This window comes from Odocoileus virginianus, chromosome 3 (assembly GCF_023699985.2).
Source record: "Odocoileus virginianus isolate 20LAN1187 ecotype Illinois chromosome 3, Ovbor_1.2, whole genome shotgun sequence".
NCBI lineage: Eukaryota > Metazoa > Chordata > Mammalia > Artiodactyla > Cervidae > Odocoileus > Odocoileus virginianus.
The window spans coordinates 41,166,625-41,189,897 of NC_069676.1; the positions used below are offsets into that span (position 1 = coordinate 41,166,625).

General features: G+C 53.2%; 1 protein-coding gene and 1 non-coding gene across 2 annotated transcripts; one reads left to right on the forward strand and one right to left on the reverse strand.

Moving 5' to 3' along the window:
- Positions 1-347: 347 nt before the first annotated feature.
- On the reverse strand, positions 348-23,026 carry BTBD2 (BTB domain containing 2). The gene is made up of 9 exons (XM_070465340.1): positions 22,608-23,026; positions 9,247-9,366; positions 6,006-6,162; positions 4,912-5,017; positions 4,631-4,828; positions 2,157-2,349; positions 1,959-2,046; positions 1,572-1,718; positions 348-1,326 (listed from the first exon to the last, which is right to left on the reverse strand). Exons 1-9 carry the CDS (start codon positions 22,988-22,990, stop codon positions 1,165-1,167), a joined length of 1,554 nt encoding a protein of 517 aa, XP_070321441.1. The 5' UTR covers positions 22,991-23,026; the 3' UTR covers positions 348-1,164.
- TRNAE-UUC (transfer RNA glutamic acid (anticodon UUC)) lies at positions 16,573-16,644 on the forward strand. Its single transcript has one exon. It is a non-coding gene; the product is annotated as a tRNA-Glu (tRNA).
- Positions 23,027-23,273: the final 247 nt, after the last annotated feature.

Consider the following 23,273-nt stretch of genomic DNA (forward strand, 5'->3'; position numbering starts at 1 on the left):
AGCCCAAGAGCTGGAGCTTAGGGGCTCAGAGTCTCTGCAGCCAGCCTGGTCCTAGGTCCAGGTCATCCCCAAGAGTCCTCACTGGATAGGAGGGGCCAGGGTGGGCTGTGGAAGCAAGAGGACACCCCCCTGGGCAGAGCCAGCAGGGCCACTCTGGGTTGCATCCCTGGATCCAGGGAGCCAACAAGATTCCCGGTTCGGGGGGGGGGGGGGGGAGGGGCTCCCGACACTCTTGGCTGCTCCAGGAGGAGCCCAGGGCCAGCCCCGTGTGATCTGGATGCGCTGAAGGTGAGAAGTCTGGCTCCACCAGGGCCCCACTGCACCGGAAGCAGCACATGTCTCAGGGCTTATACGTTTCTTTCCTTTATTTAAAAAAAAAACATTTGGGGTGTGGTGTGCAGACACACCTTCCATGGCTTCGGGGAGGACACAGGCTCCAGATGGAAGCATGGGGGTGGGGTGGGGGCTGCACCCTCCAGCACCTTGGGCAGAATACTTGCTGGGGGCTGGGAGTGGGGCTACAGGGTGGGCAGGCGGGCCAGCAGGGACATGGCCACAATGGCTGGCCCGCAACATTGCCCCTCCCAGGCAGACCCGGTCTGCCGCCTGCGTCCACAGCTGCAGGGGCGGGGAGGGGCATCCAGGGAGGCTGGACACAGACGGTCCTTTACTGGGCCCAGGGGCAGGGCCTGGGTCTGGCAGGAAGCCGGCCTGTAGGACCTTGGGAGGGCTTGAGCCCTCATCCTCGGGCAGGTTGGGGGCCCTGAGCCTCCCCAGTGAACAGAGCAGAGGCACACAAGCCCCCCATGCCAACTAGGGCCCCGCACATGCTCTCCTACCAGAGAAACGGGAATTCAGGATGCATTGCCATGTGCAGCTGAAACAAACAGGAGGCAACACCCTACACCAACCCTGAGTGGGGCTGCAGGGGTGGTGGGCGGGCAGACCCTCTGCTCAGGGCGGGGTTGGGCCCGGCCCTGTCCCCCAAGTCCTGAGGGATTGTCTCTGCCGCCCCGACCACCCCTCCATCACCTTGGAATAGGCAGCCAGCTCACCGCACGCAGAGAGGAGCCCTCCTGGCCCTGTGAGGGGCAGCGGCGTGGGCGGCAGGCACAGCAGTAGGGCCAGGCGGCCTGCCTGGGCTGGGGGAGCCGGGCCAGTGGCTTAGGTGTAGAAGATGACTTCTGGAATCTGGCCATCCTCCACCGACGTGCCATTGTTGTTCCCGGCCGCATAGCAGAAGGTGAAGCAGGTCTTGGCCCCCGTCGTGGGTGACTCGTGGGTCACCTTGCGCAGGCCCTTGGTGCCATAGTGGGAGTCCGGGCCCTGTGGGGAGGACCCAGCGGGTCAGCAAGGATGTGCTGCATGAGATCACAGCTCAGGGCCCGCCCCGTGTCCTCCAAAGGAGGACACAAGGTTGTGCCCTCCCAGCCTCACATCCTCAGAGGTGGGCAGTAACTGGGAGGCGAAGTCCTGGGTGGGGCTCAGACACCCTGAGTCTGGGCTGGGGGTCAGGTTCAGGGCTGGAGTCCTGGGTAGGTTTCTGGGGTCAGGGGTGGGGTCAGGCTCACCTTGAGCGTGGCGCAGGCCGTGTAGTTGACATTGGGCAGCACCTCCACCGGCTCCTTGAACATGACTCTGAAGGTGCTGGCAGAGCCGTCACAGCTGAAGCCCGTGTCGTTCTGGCCCAGGACCGTGTTACTGTCCGTGTGGATGATCTAAGGGCCAGAGCCGGGCACAGCTCACCCCAGCGCCCCCAACCGGGTGCCCACCCACAGGATCCCACGGAGCCTGGACCCGAGGGCTGAGCTAACCCGAAAGAGGGCGGCCAATGGTGGGGGTAGAGAGGCATGGTCCTGGGTCCCCCCTTGGCTAGGGGAGAGGGGTGGGATGTGAAGAAGGGGAGAGAGGAGGAAGGGGTGATCTGGAGGGGCAGGGCCCAGAGGTGGGGGCAGGACCTGGATGTTCACTTGGTAATCTGTGGGCCCATGGATAGAGCCGTAGAGCCCGAAGCCAACCACGAAGATGCGTTTGTTGACCGAGAACCTGAAGGGATCAGAGGAAGGAAATTTTGAGTGACCTCAACCAACCAGGCCCTGCCCCTCCCCACGGGGAGGCCCCAACCAGGCCCCGCCCCCACGACTTGCCCCGCCCACCTGATGCGGTCGCTAGTGCCGCTGTAGCCCCAGCGGCTCTCCACCTGCTGGAAGCGGTTGATGCTGCATTCCTTCCCACGGAGGCAGCAGCGCGGCCGGTCGATGAAGTCCACGCGCGGCTTGGGGTTGACGGTGAAGTGCAGGAAGAGGCTGACCACCTCACGGTCCACCAGGATCCCCGACTGCGCGGGCCCTGTGGGCACAGGAGCAAGATGGGAAGGACGGGGCAAACCGTGAGTGCACAGACACCAGAAGGCAAGGCATAAGACCCAGTCTCTCTTCTCTGGAAATTGTCGTGGGTCCAAGCAGCCGCCGGGCTGGGGGGTGGGGGTGGGGCGGTTAGTGAGGGGGAAATGGCCCTTCCGAGAGCGTTTGGGGAACGGTCCCAGGTTGACATGGGGCCAATGCTCCAATTTGCTGGCTAACTGGGCAAAATCCCTTTCAGCTCCTCAGGTCTCCTGACCTCCTCAGGGACCACCTAGGGGAACACCACAGAGGGATCCACAGAGCTCATGCCTCCTGCCTGTCCGCCCCAGGCACCTACAGATGCAAGGGTGCTGGCCCCAAGACAGCCTGGAGCTGGAAAAGTGTGGATGTGGGAGCCTAGATGCAGCAACCCAAGAGCTCAGAGGAGCTTCTGGTGGGGAAGACCAGGGTGCTGGGGTCTCCTGGGCCACAGTGGGTGGGAGGATTACACCCGCCCCTGCCCACCACCTGTGGCAAGACAAGGTGTCTGCAACAGGCATAGACACACTGCCCTCCTTTACAGGAATCGCTCATTCACCAGCTTTGAGCTCGTTTCTGGGGCAGGTCAGCCATGGCCTGGCTCACAGACCCGGTAGCCCCATGTGCACAGATTGCAGCAACAGGGGAGAGATGTCCGTGGAGCACATAAGATACAAAACTGAACACAGACAAGAATCACTCTTTAAATCTCTGCACAGAAAACAAAAACACCTCACCTCAATCCTGACACACTCAGCTAGGGTAGTCTTTGGGGGACTTTTTCCAAACCTTCTATTTTCCTATATTTTCAAGGGGAATAGAAGAGGCAGGAAAATTCACCAAAACACAGTTGAGTGACAAAGAGCCAAAGCCCCACAGGTCCCGCCCATAGTAGAAGGACAAGGCCCAGGTCTGGCACATTCCCCCAGGAGCTTGCATGTGGGGGGCAGGTGCTCCAGCCCAGGGACCCTCATGGGAGGAGGGGCGAGGGGGCCAAGGAAGGCTGGAGGGTGGTGCTTCCAGGAGACCTGAGACCCTGGGGGGGCTTTGGCAACCAGGTGGGCTGAGGGACCAGGAGGAGACCTGTTTCAGTGTGACAAGCAGGGCTGGAGAAAGAGGGATCCTGCAAGGCTCACATAGGTGTCTTAGGTTGGGACAGCTCAGGGCTCTCACCTGGAGGTCCCAGCTCCCCAGGGAACACTGGGCAATGTTTGTAATATCCGTGATCATCAAGATAGGGATGGGACTTCACTAGCAGACCAGTGGTTAAGAACCCACCATGCAATGCAGGGGACTCTGGTTCAATCCCTGGTCAGGGAACTGTTACCACACGCGAAAGGGCAACCAAGTCTGAGCGCCACAACTAGAAAATCTATGTGCTGCAACTACTGACAGCCACATCACTGTGGTGCTGCCAGGGTCTGGTATGAGGAAGTGCTAAGTATTTGATGGATAAGTGAGCCCCAGAGTACCAGAGACAGCCTCTGAGGCTGTACCTAAGTTCTGCTGTGCCACCAGGGACTGCCAGATGAAACACGGGTCACCTGGTCAAGTCAAATTCAGATCATAGAGAGCTGACCCATAGAAGTGTCTCCCCGCTGCTGCATGGCAGACACTCACACTGAAAAACGATCTGTTTGCTGTCGTTGTTAAATCTGGTGACCCTGAACCAGGGCGGGAACAGGAGCAGCATGGACCTGGGAGAAACAGGATGTGGTGCACCTGCTGTGGGCTAAAGCTCCACCCAGAACCTCCCAGGCCAGGCTAGCTCCAGGACCAAGTTTGGCATCAGCCACAAAAATGACCCAAAGGGGAGACCCAGCCTCCCAGGGGGAGGGTGCCAAGTTGGCAGCTATTGCCACACAGCCCAAAGGATTGCAGGGTCCCCACGGGGCGGGAGGCAGGGTCAGGGCCAACCCCGCCTGGGCCTGAGTCCCAGCCCGAGCCCTGCAGCATGGCCCCAGACACCTCTCAGCCCTTCACAGGCTCATGGAGGACCCCGACGCCACAGCCCATCCCCCAGACGTGAGCCCCCGTTGGGGGCCTGCAACACTCAAGACAACACGCGTGTGGACACCTGAGATGTGGGGACTCAGGATGGTTGGCCTCTGGGGGTCACTCCAACATCAGGTTTTCGAGCCCAGTCCAGGTTCTCACATGGACAGGGCCAGCGCCTGACCCACTGTGGCCCGGCTGAGGGTCACATGACTCACACTTGGGGTCACACTCCTCCTTGGTACCCCTGTTACCTGCAGCAAACTCCTCAATGGTCATCAGTGGGAAGCGGATGAGGGCCAGTGCCTTGCCCAGAACCTTCCGCTTGTTCTCGGGCGTCACCTGCAGCTGCTGCCGCTGACATTCAGCCTCAGACCAACGGACGACTGCTGTGAACAGGCGCACCTCCCGGATGCCCAACGTGTCCCGCTCCAACACCGCCACCAGTGTGTCTGCGGGGAAGGGCTGTCAGTGGGCGCGGCCCCACCTCGGGGATGAGGTCTGATGGGTCTGGGCGGTGACCAGTGTGCCTTACCTAGGTCGATGTCTGTGAAGCCCTCAGCTGTGATGGCATCAGCCGTGTTCTTGTCAATGTTCTCCAGGCATAGGCTGGCAAGCTGTGGTTCATCAAAAAGTCTTGCCTGGAGAGTGGGAGGGCAGTAAGAGAAGAGCATGTCAACACCCAGCCACATGAACCCTGGCTCCACACTGGGCATGGATTTCAAGTCCTGGTAGCTGAGCAGCAGCTCAGAGATCATCTTCTTCCAGGGTCCCAGAATCACAGTAACCACTGCCTGGGGGTGGGGGCGGTGGGAGGGCAGGCTTGCACCTCAAAAGTCAGGGTACTGAGAGGTTCAGGCTGGAGGTGGGCCCAATCCTCCCCAGGTCAGGCAGGAGCCTTGGGGAGAGGGCCGAGGAGGACCCGCAGGACATGGCAGAACTGTGTCCCTGATATAAGAACTCATGCACAGGGTGGGGCCCAGGGACAGAGAAGATTCTAGTTCCTTTCTGCCCAGGAAGCTGTGGGGCAGCCCAAACCCACACCCCTATGCATTGTGCTCTGCCTGGGGCTGGGATAGAAGGCCAGGACGCCTCACGTGGCTGCAGCTCTCAGGAAATGGTTGGGAACAGTCCCCACATGACAGCCCAGGCTCTAGCACTCGAGAGCAACTCAGCAGATGTGCCAGGGCCCAGATACCACGGCGGCGAGGGGTCACAGAGCCACAACTACACTTGGGTGCTGCCCCATCCCAGCCGGCCTCTCAGTGGTCCAGCCCCGCCACAGTCAGTGGGACCAGACAGCCTCAAACGTACCCCTCTAAAAAACCTAGTAACGGAACACCTTTCTCCCCACACCTGAGCCCTGCACAAGGGCACCAAAATGTCCACAGGAGCACAAGAGTAACCAGGGAAATTCACCCGCAGGGTGCAGGGTACAGTGAGGGAGGAACTTATCCTTCCACAAGATTTAGTAGACACCTAAAACTCAGAAATACGCCAACCCGATCTCTCCTGCCCCGGTATCATCCTCACCCACCTGTATTGCTGCCCAGACTCAGCACCTGTGCCCCAGCAGGTCCCATGCCTTCCCTCCCCGACATCCTCACCCCCTGCCTCCCAGCCTCGCACCTGCGTCAGCAGCATGAACGCGTTGTCAGCCCGCAGGTTCTTTTTCAGGAACTCCACGCAGTGGGCCTCGAGAGCAGGCACCGCGTACTTCTTGGCGGTGTACAGCGTGGTCATGACCGTCTCAGGCCCAATCTGAACTTCGTCTGAGTAGAGAAACCTGGGGGTGGAGGGGGGTGTGAGGACAGCCTCCCTGCCCTCACCCTCCAGATCGGCCCAAGGAACCATCCAAAGCAGCACCAGTTGCCCTCTGACCTGTGGACTCGACCCCTCAAAGGCAGTTACCAGGGAAAAGAAACAGAGCTAAAGTACCCACACGTTACCCACGGAACGTGTCTACACAGCAGGCAGCCTCTGTCCAGCTCCTCTGTGGGCAGCAATGGGATGTGCCCCGGTGCTATAACCCTCTGAACCACCCTCGGGCCCAGCCACAGCCAGCTCAAGCTCAACCACTGATGGGACCAGAAGTGCCAGCTGGAATTGCAGATATGGTGGCCGTGGTGACCACCTGCCCTCAGGCCAACTCTTTGTGTGGCTCAGAAGTGGGGTCGATTACAAAACCACGGGGAGAGAGTGAGAAAGCAGCCCTTGGCCCGTCTGGTGGGAGCACCTCAGGGCGGCCCTGGGCGTGCAGGAGAAATGATGCGTGTTCACAACAGCATAATACACAGGAAACCACTCGAGTGTCCGTCCACGGGCACACAGCGGGAGCAGAAGAGAGCAATGGTGGAAGCCCAGCCCAACCGGGAACAGCCCGAAGAGCAAGTTCCTGGAAGGTGCCCCTCTCCTGGCACTCAGCACCCCCAGAACGCACTGGAAGCCTACACAGCAGCAGCAGGGATCTGGTGGGGTCAGGGACAGAGTGACCATCAGTGTCAGCAGTGCTGAGGGGACCATGTAATGGAACAGACCAGGACATGTGGGAGAAGATGGGTAAGCCCCTCACATACCAATGGAGGTAGTGTCCACCCTCTCAGGGGAACAGCTATGGCCGTCAAAACCCAGAGATGGAAAGAGAAACAGAAAAAATATATAGAGACAGACAGACACAGAGATGGAGATGAGACAGAACAGCCTTTCACCCCATGTCTCACCAAGTTTAGACTAAAGGGAGGGTTTGGCTAACTGCAATCTGTCACTTTGTTGGTCTTTTTTTTAAATAGACATTATTTTAATTTTTAAAAATTATGGTAATATGTACATAAAATTTACCATTTTGACCATCAGTAGCATTAGGTACATTCATATCATTGTGCCTTCATCCCCACTATCCATCTCCAGAACTTTCTCAACTTTCCAAACTGAAATTCTGTCCCTATGAAACACTGACTCCCCGTCCCCTCCACCAGACCCTGGCCCCACCATCCACTTCCTGTCTCTGGATCTGACTCCTCTAGGACCTCCTATTAGTGGAATCAGACGGTACTTGTCCTTTTGCATCTGGCTTATTTCACTGAGCATCATGTCCTCAAGGTCCATCCATGTTGGAGCAAGTGTCAGAATCCTTTTGAAGGCTGAGTAATACTCCAGCATGTGGAGGGATCACACCTTATTCATCCCTTATCTGTTCATGGACAGCTGGGATGTTTCTACCTTCTGGCTGTTGTGAATCACACTGCTGTGAATGTGGGTGTGCAAATCTCTCTTCAAGTCCCTGCAATCCCTTCTTTTTGATCTGTACCCAGAGTAGGACTGCCTGAGCATATGGTGACTCTATGTTTAGATTCTGAGAATCCTCCAGACTGTTTCCACAGTGGCTGCCCCATTTCACATTCCCCCAGAAGTGCATCAAGGCCCCCAGTTCTCCATGTCCTCGAGATAACTTGTTTAATATTGATAATAGCCATCCTGGTGGGTGTGAAGTGACAGCTCACTGTGATTTTACCACCTGGTTTGTAAATAAGTTTTTCTTGGCACTCAGCCCTGCCTACAGTTTACAGATTCTTCCAGGCCGCTTCTGCAGGATCAGCAGGCAGCAATGGAAGCAGCACCCCCTCCCTCTCTTGCAGGCAGCCTGTGACCCCTGGTTTGAAAAGTTGCCTAAAGACAGAGAAGTGAGATTACTCCACCAAGTGTTGTTTGCGATCAGCCCGCAGAATTCAGCGTGGTTAAAGGGAGCTAACAGAAACTGATTTATATCTGAGGGTAACTGTGGATACCAGAGGGGAGAAGATGACACGGTAGGGGCCGGAGGCTGGGAGTACACAACACAGATGAGACTGGATATGAACGGGACCGGCCAGTCAAGGCCTTGTCCATGGTGCTCAGAATGGGGAAGGGTTCACTCCATTTTCTTCCACTTTTTCTTTTCTCTTTCTCTCCCTCCCTCTCTCTTTCTGTGAATCAATGCCATTTTTATAATCAGAAGGGAAAAGAACTTCCCTGGCCATCCAGGGGTTAGGATTCTGCATTTCCACTGCTGAGGACCCAGGTTTGACCCCTGGTCAGGGAACTACTAAGGTCCCCTATGTCCGGAGGACAACAACAAAAAAGGCCAAAAAGTAAAGTCCGTGTTTGAAAAGCTGTGTGACCGTGTAGGATAACCTTCAAGCTACACATCTGGTCCATGGAGCTTGCCGACCTGGTGGTGCTGCCTCCACAGCTTCCTGCAGTCTGTGTGTAGCACCCCCACCCCAAATCACTAGATTTGTTTTGAAGTCCTTGAGAAAAAAAAAATGAAACTCGGAAAGAAAAAATATAGGTTGAATTAAAAATTCTTACGTTAGGCTATTTCTTTAAAAACTCTGAGTACAAGGAATGAAAACTGGGAGATTCACCAACATGTGAGTGAACATGAAACCACAATGCTCAGTGAGAAAAGCAGACACAGGACAGACAGGGTGTGATTCCACTGATGGGAAACGTCCAGAACAGGCTGATCCACAGACACAGAGAGTGGGTTCCTGGTGGTCAGGGGCTGGGAAGAGTGCGGTTCTGGGGATGGACTGTTCTGAAATTAAGAGGTGGTGGCTGCACGCTCTGTGGAAAAACTAAATGCCACTAATAGTACACTGTACACTTTCAAGGGTGAGTTGAACAGTATGTGAAATACATTTTGACACAAAAAATGCAAAATATGAAAATGGGGGGGGATGTCCAGAGCCCACCCCTCACTGAATTGAGTTCTAGAAATCTCGAGGGGGTCGCTTCTGGGGCTCTGGAGGCAATGTCCCCAGGCCTCTATTTATTAACCACCAGGTGTGTCTGTCCCACCCCCGGGTAGGAAGGACCTGGAAGGTCTTACTTGAGTAGCGCCAGGAAGGCAGCCGGCTCCACATCGGGCAGCTCGATCTCGGTGGACGTGGTGGCCATTCCCCCGTTGAACATGGCATCGAAGACAGCGCTGCCCACAGCCAGCACGAACCTAGAGAATCACAGAAGACCTGGTTACCCTCTGAGAGGCCCACCAGTCCCCAACTGCCTGAGCCTGGGGTCTCTTGGGGTCCTGGGATATGGATGGCGAGCATCCCCGCAGCAGTAACACCCTGCCCAGAGCATCCTGCCCTAGATCTTTCCAGAATGAAGGCCCTGAGGACTGAGAAGTTAGCTCCTGTGGATCAACAGTAACAGAGGGCACAGATGCAAAATCATCTCCCTGGGGCTGCATGGACGACAGCTTTCTGCCAGTTCCACATGCCACAGGCAGCTCAGGCAACCCCCAACTCATTCACTCCCCCATCATTCATTCACTCACTCATCGTTCATTCACTCACTCGTTCCCTCATTCGCTCAACCACTTCACTCCCTCAATTCGCTCATTCATTTATTCACTTGTTCAACCATCGCTCAACCACTTATTTACTCCCTCACTCATTCATTCACTTACTCACTCTACTGCTCTACACACAGTGCAGAGCCTGACCCCGGGGTCAGGCTGCCAAGGAAGGCCTGGAAGGAACATTAGAACCGTGCTGAGTCTGTGGGGAAGGGTGTCGAGGCCAAGGGAGCACTAGGATGTGAGTGGCCTTGGGGTCCTCCGGGTTCCACCAGTTGTGTACTCAGGGTCCCCAGGCCTGCCCCATGGCAGCCTCCGGCAAAGAGGCCAGCCCCCTGCAAAGCCCTATTCTCTGGGTCTGCAAGCCACCATGCCTGCATCGCACTTGCTCCCTGGCTCCTACCATGACCCATGCAGGGACCCGAGCACCCACCCCCATGCAAAACCTCTGGACTCAGCAGTGACAGCCCCCTCCCCAGCCTCTCTCTGCCCAGTGACCCTCCCCACAGCTCCCAGCAAACCCCACTCAGGCATCCCTCACTCCCTGAAAGGAGAAGCCCGTCCATCCCCGCTCCTACCCACTCCTCCATCGTGGATGTGTGCTCCCAGCTCTGCCAGGCTCTGGTCTGGCCCCCAGTCCTGCCCAGGGCTTAACAGCACCCCAAGGGCCAGGCCAGAGATGGGGGCCAGGTGAGAAACTGAATATAGTGGATGAAAGGAGTATCCCCAAAGTCACATCCCCTTGGAACATCAGGATGGGACCTCGTCTGGAAACAGGGTCTTTGTGGATGTCACTTGCTAAGCCCAGGTTACCCTCATCCAGGCTGGACCCTGACACAATGGCTTATAAGAAGACACCAAGGTGAGGCCACATGATGAGGTAGGCAGAGACTGAGAAGAAGCATCCACAAGCCCAGGACGCCTGGGGCCCCAGAAGCTGGAGGAGCCTCTGGAGGGAGCACAGCCCTGCCACACCCCATCGTAGACTTCTGGATTCCAAGAGAGGGTAACTGATGTGGTTTGCTCCACCATCTAGCCACCCCAGGATGCTCATGCACTGTTCAGCTGCCAGCCCTGTCGTGTCCTTGGAGCCCCGCTCATTCACTGTGACATCCGGGTCCCCAGCCCCACACACAATCCATATATGCAATGCTTTCCTGTTCCTCCTTTCTTCTAGATTCAACAGAGCATCTTGATCTCCTTTGGGGAAAACCTTCCCTGACGATTCATTGGCAGGACCTAAGAGGCAGCCCAACCGGGCCTGGTGTGTCTGTGCAGGGCCCAGGATGGTGGGCTATACTTGTCCTCAGTGTTCCCGGTGGACAAGGTGACAAACTTCAGGCCTGGCAGAGCAACTGGGTCCAGGGGAGTCTGATCATCTCCCCCTGCAGCCCTGCCCACCAGGCCCCTCACTGGCCTCCTGCCAGGAGTCTCCTATCCCCACTTCTCCATCCACCCTCAAAACCATGATGATGAACATGGCAAATCAAAACCACCATGAGGGGACTTCCCTGGCAGTCCAGTGGTTAAGGATCCACCCTCCAATGCAGGGGACGCAGGTTTGATCCATCCCACATGGAGAAGCTCTATACAGTCAGCAAAAACAAGGCCAGGAGCTGACTGTGGCTCAGATCCCGAACTCCTTATTGGAAAATTCAGACTTAAATTGAAGAAAGTAGGGAAAACCATAGACCATTCAGGTATAACCTAAATCAAATCCCTTACGATTATACAGTGGAAGTGACAAATAGATTCAAGGGATTAGATCTGATAGAGTGTCAAAAGAACTATGGATGGAGGTTCATGACACTGTACAGGAGGTGGTGATCAAAACCATCCCCAAGAAGAAATGCAAAAAGGCAAAATGGTTACCTGAGGAGGCCCTACAAATAGCTGAGAAAAGATGAGAAGTGAAAGGCAAAGGAGAAAAGAAAAGATATATCCATCTGAATGCAGAGTTCCAAAGAATAGCAAGGAGACAAGAAAGCCTTCCTCAGTCAGTGATCAGTGCAAAGAAATAGAGGAAAACAACAGAATGGGAAAGACCAGAGATCTCCTCAAGAAAATCACAGATACCAAGGGAACAGTTCATGCAAAGATGGGCACAAAAAAGGACAGAAACAGTATGGAACTCACAGAAGCAGAAGATATTAAGACAAGGTGGCAAGAATACACAGAAGAACTATACAAAAAAAATCTTAATGATCCAGATAACCACGATGGTGTGATCACTCACCTAGAACCAGACATCCTGGAGTGTGAAGTCAAGTGGGCCTTAGGAAGCATCAATACGAACAAAGCTAGTGGAGGTGATGGAATTCCAGCTGAACTATTTCAAATCCTAAAAGAGGATGCTGTGAAAGTGTTGCACTCAATAGACCAGCAACTTTGGAAACCTCAGCAGTGGCCACAGGACTGGAAAAGGTCAGTTTTCATTCCAATCTCAAAGAAAGGCAATGCCAAAGAATGTTTAAACTACCACACAATTGCACTCATCTCACACACTAGCAAAGTAATGCTCAAAATTCTCCAAGCGAGGCTTCAACACTATGTGAGTCAAGAACTTCCAGGTGTTCAAGCTGGTTTTAGAAAAGGCAGAGGAACCAGGGATCAAATTGCCAACATCTTTTGGATCATAGAAAAAGCAACAGAACTACAGAAAAACATCTGCTTCATTGACTACACTAAAGCCTTTGACTGTGTGGATCACAACAAATTGTGGAAAATTCTTAAAGAGATGGGACTAGCAGACCACCATACCTGTCTCCTAAGAAATCTGTATGCAGGTCAAGAAGTAACACTTGTCAAGAACCGGACATGGAACAACTGACTGGTTCCAAATTGAAAGGAGTATGTCAAGGTTGTATATTGTCACCTTGCTTGTTTAACTTATATGCAGAGTACATCATGTAAAATGCCAGGCTAGATGAAGCACAAACTGGAATCAAGATTGCCAGAAGAAATAGCAATAACCTCAGATATGCAGATGACACCACCGTTATGGCAGAAAGTGAAGAGAAACTAAAAAATGCCCCTTGATGAAGGTGAAAGAACACAGTGAAAAAGCTGGCTTTAAAACTCAACAGTCAAAAAACAAAGATCACAGCATCTATTCCCATCACTTTATGGCAAATAGATGGGGAAACAATACAAAGAGTGACAGATTTTATTTTTGGGGGCTCCAAAATCACTGCAGATGACGGTGACTACAGCCACGAAATTAAAAGATGCTCGCTCCTTGAAAGAAAATCTATGACAAACCTAGACAGCATATTAAAAAGCAGAGACATTAGTTTGCTGACAAAGGTCCATCTAGTCAAAGCTATGGTTTTTTCCAGCAGTCATGTATGAATGTGAGAGTTACACCATTAAGAAAGTTGAGTGCTTAAGAATTGATTCTTTTGAACTGTGGTGGTGAAGACTCTTGAGAGTCCCTTGGACAGCAAGATCAAACCAGTCAATCCTAAAGGAAATCTGTTCTGAATATTCATTGGAAGGACTGATGCTGAAGCTGAAGCTCCAATACTTTGGCCACCTGATGTGAAGAAAGGACTCATTTGAAAAGATCCTGATTCTGGGAAAGGTTGAAGGCAGAAGGAGAAGGGGACAACAAAGGATGAGATGGTTGGATGTCATCAGTGACTCGATACACATGAGTTTGAGCAAGCTCCAGGAGTTGGTGATGGACAAGGAAGCCTGGTGTGTACAGTTCATGGGGTTGCAAAGAGTCGGACACGACTGAGCAACTGAACTGAACTGACAAGCCCCAGGGCAACTAAGCCCATGTGCCATAACTAGTGAGCCCATGCACCATAACTAGAATTCCATGCAACACAATTCCATGCCACATGAGGCAACGAAGATCCTGAGTGCTGCAACTAAGATCTGATGCAGCCAAATAAATTAAAAAAAAAAAAAACCACCACGAGCTACTCCAGTATTCTTGCCTGGGAAATTCCATGGACAGAGGAGCCTGGTGCATTACAGTCCAGAGTTGCAAAGAGTCAGACATGAACATGCACGAACTTACAGTGGTAAGAGTCAAAAGCCTCTGGAAGATCAAAATTAATGAGAAAGTATGATAGAAATGCAGCATGAAAGCAAAAGCATCAATTTAGAAAAAAGCCCACCATGAGACATGACCTTACCCCTTGGACCACTAGCTAAAATAAAAAATCTAGACAATGACGAGAGCTGCTAAGGATGTGGAGAAATCAGAGTCCTCGTGCAGGGTGACAGGGGCGGGGGGCATGAGGTGTGTAGCTGCGGTGGACAGGCTAGTGGTTCACCAGGGGGCGAAACATGAAGTTCCTGTCTGACCCGGCAGTGCCACTCCCAGGTTATGTGCCTGAGAGAAGTGAACACACGCGTCTGCACAAAACCTGTGCATGCGTATTCATCATGTCATGATCCACGGACTCCTGAAGACGGAAGCGACCCAATGTCCATCAACAGATGACAGACGAGCAATGAGCACATCATCCATACAAAGTGGTCTGTCCACACAAGGAGTGTTAGTTACCTTAAGACGGAGATTTGGACTCATGTTACAACACGAGCAGACACTGAGAACGTGATTCTCAGTGAGAGAAGCCAGACACAGAAGAACACAGAGTTTGGTTCAACTCACAGGTCCCTAAGGAGTCAGATCCACAGAGACAGGGAGAAGATGGTGGGGCCAGGGGCTGGGGAAGGCGGTGGGGAGTCAGTACTTCACGGGGCAGAGTTCTGGTGGGGGTGGCTGCAAATGACATGAACATGCTTAGTGGCCCCAAGCTGTACACTTGAAAATGGTTAAAAGGGTGAATTTATGGTATGTGTATTTTACAACTTAAAAATTAAAAAGAAAGAAAGAATGACATACTACCCTGAAGGGACAGGGAAGAAAGACCAGCTAAGCAGCTTTGGGAAACAGGTTAAAGGCCAAAAGAACTATATACAAATACTGTGCTTCATGCAGAGAAAGTATTTTTCACAGGAGAGGGAAAGCAGCTCTGTAACTACACATATTGTGCCACTAAGCAGACATGTGCAGAATGAGAGCCAGGTTCTCAGAACTGGAGAAGAGAGTTACAGGTGAGGGGAAGGGAGGCTGGGATGAACTCTCCAAGGCTGAGCCAGAGTCAGAGGGACTCAAGTTGATCTCATGGCTTTTAGGTGGGTGAATGGATGGATGGACGGACAGACTAGATGGACGGATGGAGACAGAGACACAGAAATAGAGGTTGTGTGTGTTGGTATATTTCCTCGCTCTATCTGCTAAGAAGGTCTCTAAACAACAATACCCCAGCAGCAGTGAGCACACCTAGCACCTGTATCTTGGTTTCTAAATACCATTTTCCACTAAAAGGAGAAATGGCTGATTCCTGGGGTGAGGGAGGGGAAGGATGAAATGAGCTTGAGGTATCCTGTGGGGCCAAAAAATAAAGACATTCTCCCAATATGACAGGCCAATGTTATAAGGAATTGAGCCAACTATAAGGACTTCCAATGGCCAAATCTGGGACAGTAATGCTGCTACTGGACAATGACCCACAGGATAAACAACTGTGAGTCAATGATGAAATACATATATAACGGAGGAGGTGTGTGAGCAAGGGAGAAGGGACAGCTTTTCCCTGCAGAATCCCAGTTAATAAATGGGGAAGGAGTTACGGAAAGAGGAAATCACCACATGGCAGATGCCAGAGTAAACAACTCTTTCCAGCTAGAACCACCATCCAGAGATACTCCACCAGCTGGCAGAGGAGGAGGGGAAAGGGGATGTCTGTACAGAGCACCCCTCAGGAGGGAAGGGTGATGACGAGGGGACAGCAGGGACATCCCAGTGGAGAAACCTGCCCCGTGGCCAAGGCTCACGTCACCAGAGATGGGACAGACGGACTTCAGAGGCTCAAAGTTTTACATTAAACACACGAAGGGGGTGAAAGGAGAAAGATGAGGAAAGACATATCCTGCAGACAGAAAGCACCAGTAAGCTGGAGTGGTTGCCCCAATACCAGACAAGACAGATCTGAAGACAGGGAATGTTACTGGAAGATGGACGTTTCCTATGAACAGAGGGTCAGTACACAGGAATACGTAACAGCGGAAACAAACACACAACTGAGTCCCAAACCACACAGAGAGAAACTAAGCATAAAGAGGCAGGAGAGACAATCCAACAGTTTCCACTGGAGGTTTCAACATCTCACTCTTCACAACTGACAAACAGCCAGACTGAACACCACCACCAACATACCTTTAGGGAACCCTCAGCCCAGGGGCTTCCCCAGTGATCCAGGGGTTAAGAATCCACCTTCCAGTGTAGGGGACTCAGCTTGGATCCCTGGTCAGGGAACTAGGATCCCACAGGCCATGGGGAAACTGAGCCCACATGTTACAACTACAGAGCCTGCACGCCACAACTAGAGATTCTGCATGCTGCAAACAAGACCTGACACAGTCAAATAAAGAAAGATTTCTTAAACTCCCCAAACAAAACCCTCAGCCCGGTGATGGCAGGATACATACTCAAGGAATATTCTCCAGGACAGACCAGGTACAAAGTCAAACAAATATACTTACAGGCACTGAAAGAAGTCAAAGCTTGTTCTCCAAACAGAGAAATTAAATTATACACCAATAACAGAAAGACCTCTGAGAAATCCCCAAATATTTGGAAATGAAACAACACTTCTAAGTAACCCATGGGTCAGGGAAGGAACACAAGGGGAATTAGAAAAGATCTTGACTGGAACAAAAATGCACACAGCACATCAGAGTGTAAGGAATGCAGCTAAAACACTGCTTGGGGTAAACATTATGTATGCATTAAATAAAGATCTAAAACCAGCAACCTAAGCTTCTGGGAATTCCCTGGCGGTCCAGTGGTTAGGACTTGGCACTTTCACTGCCGGGGTCCAGGTTCTATCCCTGGTCAGGGAACGAAGATCTCACAAGCCACACATACAGTGACCAAAAATTAATAAAAAATAAAATCAGCAAGGTAATCTTTCATCTCAACAATCTAGAAAAGAAAGAGCATATCAAGCCCAAAGAACAAAGAAGATAGTAAAAATGGGAGCAGGAATTAATGAAGCTGGGAATAGGAAAATAGAGATAAATCAATGAAACCAAAAGGTCACTCTTTGGGGGGGGGGGGTATTTAAACCACAGCTAGAACTTTAGCTAGACTGATCAAGAAAAAAGACACAAGTTACCAAAATCAGGATTGAAAACGGAATATCGCTATGACCCTATCAACCCTATCCGTGGTAAAAGAACTTTGAAACAACTTTATGTCAACAAACAAAGACAACTTAGAGGAAATGGATGACTTCCTGTAAAGACAAACTACCAACACTCGATGAAGACAGAAAAATCTAAACAAACAAATAACAAGCAAACTAGTCACTAAAAATCTTCTGGGACTTCCTTGGTAGTACAGCGGATAAGAATCTGCCTGTCAGTGTAGGAGACACAGGTTCAATCTCTGATCTAGAAAGATCCCACATGCCGTGGAGCAACAAAAGACCACGCGCTACAACTACTGAGCCCATGTGTCTAGAGCCTGTGCTCTGCAACGAGAAGCCACTGTAACGAGAGGCCCACACACCGCAACAGAGAAGAGCGCCTGCTCACCGCAGCAGAGAACAGCGCCTGCTCACCGCAGCAGAGAACAGCGCCTGCTCACCGCAGCCAGAGAAGAGCGCCTGCTCACCGCAACAGAGAAGAGCGCCTGCTCACCGCAACAGAGAAGAGCGCCTGCTCACCGCAGCCAGAGAACAGCGCCTGCTCACCGCAGCCAGAGAACAGCGCCTGCTCACCGCAACCGAGAACAGCGCCTGCTCACCGCAGCCAGAGAAAGCCCTCATGCAGCAACCAAGACCCAACACAACCAACTGAAAAAAATATCTTCCCACAGGGAGTTTCCTGGTGGTCTGCTGGTTAAGACTCTGCGCTTCCACTGTTAGGGGGCACAGGTTCGATCACTGGCTAGGGAACTAAGATCCCACAAGCCCCGCAGTGCAGCCAAAAAAGAAAAAAGAAAAAAATCTCCCCACAAGGAAAAGCCCATTCCCAGAAGAAATTAACACCAACCTTCTGCATATTCTTCTAGAAAGGAGAGGAGGAGGGAACATTTCCCAATTCACCAATGAGGCCAAAAACATTACTGAGTCCTTGGGCATCATGGGGGGTGGGGAATGGGGAAGCCACTTTGGAAACCAGTTTGGCGGTTTCTTAAAATGTCACATGTAAATGTTACCTTGCAGTTCCAACATTAGACGCTCAGGTATTTACCCAAGAGAAAAGAAACAGTACTTCCATATGCAGACTTCTGCGCAAATGTTGACTGTTCATGGCAGTATATTCCTTATAATGAAAAGCTAGAAATAACCCATTTAACCTGTATGCCCGTATAACCCATATGACTGGTGAATGGACAACGTGTGGTCCATCCATGCAATGGGATTCAGCAGTAAGATGAATTACTCTCGCAATAAAAAGAGATGAGCCGTCGATACAAGGATGTGGATGGATCTCACAAACAGGACACTGAATGAAAGACACCAGACCAAAGCCTACACATTCTGTCATTCTAATTATGTGAGATTTCTACAAATGGCAAAACGAGAGCCTGTGTTCCACAACAAGAGAAGCCACTGCAACTAGAGAGAAGCCCCCGCTCGTTGCAACTAGAGAAAGCCCACACAGCAACGAAGACCCAGGGCAGCCAAAAATAAATAGATTTAAAGAAAGAAAAAGAAAAAGATTCAGTGTGGGAATTCCCTGGCAGTCCAGTGGTTAGGACTCTATGCTTTCACTGCTGAGGTCAAAGGTTCCATCACTGGACAGGGAACTAAGATGCTTCGAGCCATGTCATGTGACTAAGAAAACAAAAGATTTGGTTCCTCAGTTGTGAGGGCCACATTTCAAGTGCTCAGTTGCCATGTGTGACTAGTGGCTAGGACTGGAGAGGACAGATCTAGAACATTCCCATCATCACAGAAAAGTCTACTGGACAACACTGGCCAAGGAATCAGTGGAACAGCTATTAACACCAAAGAGGATTCAGAAAGAAATCATTCCAGTGGATAAAAATAAATGTGCAAGACCTACAGCTTCCCAGCAAGAACCAGCTAAGAAATATGTAACGGAGAAATTATTCACAACAGAGAAAAAACAAAAACAAACAACAACAACAAAAACACCTAGCAATAAATGTGCAAGAGCTAAATGAAGAAACTATAAAACTGGGAATTCCCTGATGGTCCAGTAGTTAGGACTCCCTACTCTGTCGAGGTGGCCTGGGTTCAATCCCTACAGGGGAAACTAAATCCCACAATCTGGCAGTGTGGCCAAAAAAAACAACAAAACAAAACATAAAACTACAAAACTTCCCTAAGGAAACACCCGGCATAAATGAAGAGACAATATGTGCCCATACTTTGTATTCTAAACTCTCAGCTCTCCCAACCTGGTATCTTTGCTAAGACAGACCCCCTCCAGTCATTTCTTTAGCATTTGACAAACTGATTCTAAAGATTAGAGGGAACCACTGAGCCAGGGACTGGTCAAATACAGCCCTTGGACCCAATCCAGCCCACCAGTTGTTTTTGAAAATAAAGTTTTATTGGCACACAGCCATGCACATTCATTTCTGTCTTACTGTGTTCACACTGCTACAGCAGAATTAAGCAGTTGGGACACAGACCATGTGGCCTACTGAGACTACTTACTGTCTGGCTCTTTACAAAAATTTGCTGGTACTGTGCTAGAAAGTAAATTCCACAGGGAGAGATGTCTTTTGTTAGCACCATTTTAGAGACTGCTGGATTGAGCGACGGATGGACAGGAGGAAGGGATGGACAGATGGGTAATTGATCCTGGAACAGCTAAATGTGTGAGACGAGCTGAAAAAGCCTTCACAAAAAGTCTTGAGCAAAACTGGGAAGAACAGCCACAGCAATTGTCAAAATCCACCATAAAGCCACAGTCACCAAAAAACGTGCTATTTAGCTAAGCACACACAGAGACTGCTGTACTTTGGGGACATCTCTGTGCTGCTAAATCTCCAGTGATATGTGAATAAAGGTATTTTAGATATTAACATGGGGCCATCAAATTGTACAGTGCTACCCTGATGATGCTCAGTACCTCCTCAGAGGGAGCCCTGTGAGTACAGACACTGGACCGATGGATTTCCTGAGCACCTAGTGTGCCAGCATTTTCCTGGGCTTGGCAGGAGGGAGAGCAGCAAGATGCTGCTTACGGCAAGCCAAGGACAGCCATCACAGAAGAAGCTAGAAGGAAAAAGAGCTATGAAAAAGTAGTACAGTGGAGAGGGGGTGGGGGTGGGAGGCAGAGACGCTGAATGAGGCCTGAGCTTGTCCTGGCCAGAGCTGGCTCCTCTGCCATTACATATGCCAAGGAAAGCCTCCTGCGTCCCATGCACCAGGTCACCCTTCACCCAGAGACCACGCCATTCTGAGCCCCAGAGATCACCACAAGCCTGGATCCTGGGAAATGGTGGGTGCAGACCCCACAGCCTTTCTGGAAGTTAGCACGAGCCCTGCCCTCAGTCTGCTTTGTGAAGCAAGCTCAGGTCCGGTTCAGCAGTCACCAGCTCTGCATTAATGCCCTTCCCGCCCCAGGCCCTGTTTCTGGATCCCACGTGGCATTTATTCGTGTCCTCGGGCTCCTCCCAGGATCGTCCTGGGGACCCTACGGTGTCTTGGTCCTGAGGCATGCCCCACTGGGTTTATCTGGTTATTTTCTCCAGGTGGACTGGTTTCCTGGGACTCTAACAAATTTCCACAAATTGGGTGACTTGAGAGAATCTCATGTTCTGGAGGCTGCAGGTACAAGATCAGGGCCACGGTCCCTGCAAGGCTCTGCCCTTCTCAGCTCCTGGGGGCCCCAGGCAGACTGTGGCTTGTGGCCATGTCCCTCCAGTCTCTGCCCGGTCCCTCTTCTCCGTGTTTCTCACACGGACACTTGTTGGATTTAGTGCTGTTCAGATTATCCAGGATGATCTCTTCTTGAAACTCTTAATCACATCTGCAAAGACCCTTTTCCCAATAAGGTCCCGTTCGTGGGTTCTGGGCACTGGGACTTGGACACAACTTGGGGGCCACCATCAACCCACGACACTGGGACTCAGGGCTGGAGCACACCGGGGAGACAAGTCTTTCCTGCTGGGGGTGCAGATACCTCCAGGACCATCAACTTGACCACTTGGCTAAAGAGGCATCTGCCGGGTTTCCCCAAGATGGGGTTCCAATCTGCTCCTTACAAGCCAGTCCCTTAATGCAGCCCATCTGGGAGGGAGGCGGGGTGAGGTCCAGCCTGGAGCTGGGTGCATGCTGGGAAGAATTCTCCCCACTCCGGTCTGTGCTCCAGCAGCAATGCTCTGGTGTTCCCCGGAGCACTGGGTTACGTCCCCGCCAGCCTGTGAGGCCAGCCCGTATGAAGGATGAGCCCGGGCACTGTGATAAGGACCTGGTTAGTCCCAGGGTTGGTCACAGGGGCCACCCTCCCAGTGGCCCCAGGAAGGAAGTGTCTAATGGTTGGTCGCAGGGCATAGGGGTGGAGGGAAACTGAGCCCCAGGAGACCCAGGGTCACTCATGCTCCTGATTGTGGCAGGTAACATTTCACAATGCAAATGAAATAACAACCCAAAGGCTGAAAAGAAAAGGAACTAGAACTTTCCATCAAGAGGATCCACAGAGCAGGAATATGAAACAAGAAGGCATGAGCGAGGCTGGGGGCTCCTAGGTCAGAAGGCAACCAGCCCCCTAGGGAGACTTTGCAGGGGAGGGGAGAAGGTTAGGGGAGGGACAAGCCCCAGGAGGTCCTGGGGACCCCCTCACGGGCCTAGAACCTTCCTGGGACAGGAATCTAGTCCCAGTTGCACATAAATAACCAAGAAAGGGCCAGAGAGAAGAATCTCGAAGACACAGGCCAAGTAAAAGCCACACGTCACAATGGTGAAGACAACACTCACAGCGGGTTGGGGACTCTCCAGGCAGAGTTGGCAGACTCTCCAACCCCCTCCCGCAACAGAACCCTCCCAGCATCCCCCAGCAAGCAGTGGGCAGGGTGGTCTCTGATACAGCCCCGCCCCACCCAGGAGTCTGGAGGCTGCACCCCTGAGACTGGCAGAGGTGTGGGCCTGCACCAAGGAAAACCCCATTCAAGAGGAGACCTGGGATGTATGGAGTCAGGGAACGGGGTTATGAGGGTCTGGGGTTCACGAGACGGGAGTCTAGCGGGGCTCTGGGGGGTCCCAGACCCAGAAGGAGGGGGCACTTGGGGGAGGAGGTCAGTGGGGCCCGAAGGAGGAGGCGGAAGGAGATGGGGTCTCTGGACGTCCTCTGGCTGGCCAGGCTGGGGTCTGCAGGGCCTGGAAAGCCTGGCAGAGGTTGAAGGGTCAGAGATGCAGCAAGTGAAAGAGATCAGCGAACCTGAAAGATTTCGGGCATGGGTGCAGGGTCAGGAATCAGACAGCCAGGAGACTCCAATGAGGGTGGAAGGGCAGGGGTCGCAGGAGTGGACCATGGCTAGTATCTGGAAGTCCAGGCTGGACGGAGGCCTGGCAGGATCACAGGGCCTTAAGGGTGCTGGGGCCCCGGGGCGGTGGGGGAGGGCAAGTCCCCAGGACAGCAAGGGTTTCAGGAATGGCGGGTGCTGGGTCCGCGGGGCTGGCGGTTTTCCTGGGGGAAGGCGGGGAGCGGGATCCCAGGAATGACTGAATCCTGGGGAGGGGGTGGGGGTAGGGGTCCGGTCCCGGGGATGAGCGGGTCCCGGGAAGCGGCGGCGTCTTGGGGGATGACGGAGTCCCGGGAGGCGGGCCTCGGTGCTAACCCGGTCCCGGGTTGGGCGGCGGTCGCGGACGGCGGCCCACCTGTGCGCCGGGATGCGCTGCGCGCCGAGCCCCTTGCCCACCAGGAAGTGCACGTCGCAGAGCACCTCGTTGTTGAAGAGGAAGGCGAAGCGCTCCTTCACCGTGGGCTTGGTGGCCTGCCAGTTGTAGACAGGCTCGCGGAGCAGCGCCGCCGCCCCCGGCTCCTCGGCCGCCCGCTCCCCGCCCGCCGCGGCCTGCGCGCCCGGCCCCGACACCGACACCGGCGGGGGCGGCCCGGGGACAGCGGGGGCCGGGGCGGCGGCGGCGGCGGCCGCGTTGCCGGGGGCCGGGGAGGCGTTGGCGCTGGGCCCGGGGCCGCCCCCCGCGCCCGGGCCGACCCCCGGCGGGCACGACGCGCGCCCGCCGCTCCCACCCGCCGCCATCTTGTCGGTGCGGCGCCCGGCGGGGCGGGCCGGGCGGGGGAGGAGCGGGAGGAGAGGGGAGGAGCGAGGAGATGGGGGACGGAGGGGAGAGGAGGGGAGAGGGGTTCAGAGGAGGGGAGAGGTGGGGAGAGGAGGGGAGAGGGAGGGGGCGGGGCGGGGGCAAGCAGAGGCCAATGGCGACTTCGTACCTCAGACCCTGGGCCTAGACCCCAGAGCCCCGACCTCAGACATGGGACCCCCCACGTGCTAGATCTCGTACTTCAGACCTGGGACCCCGACCCAG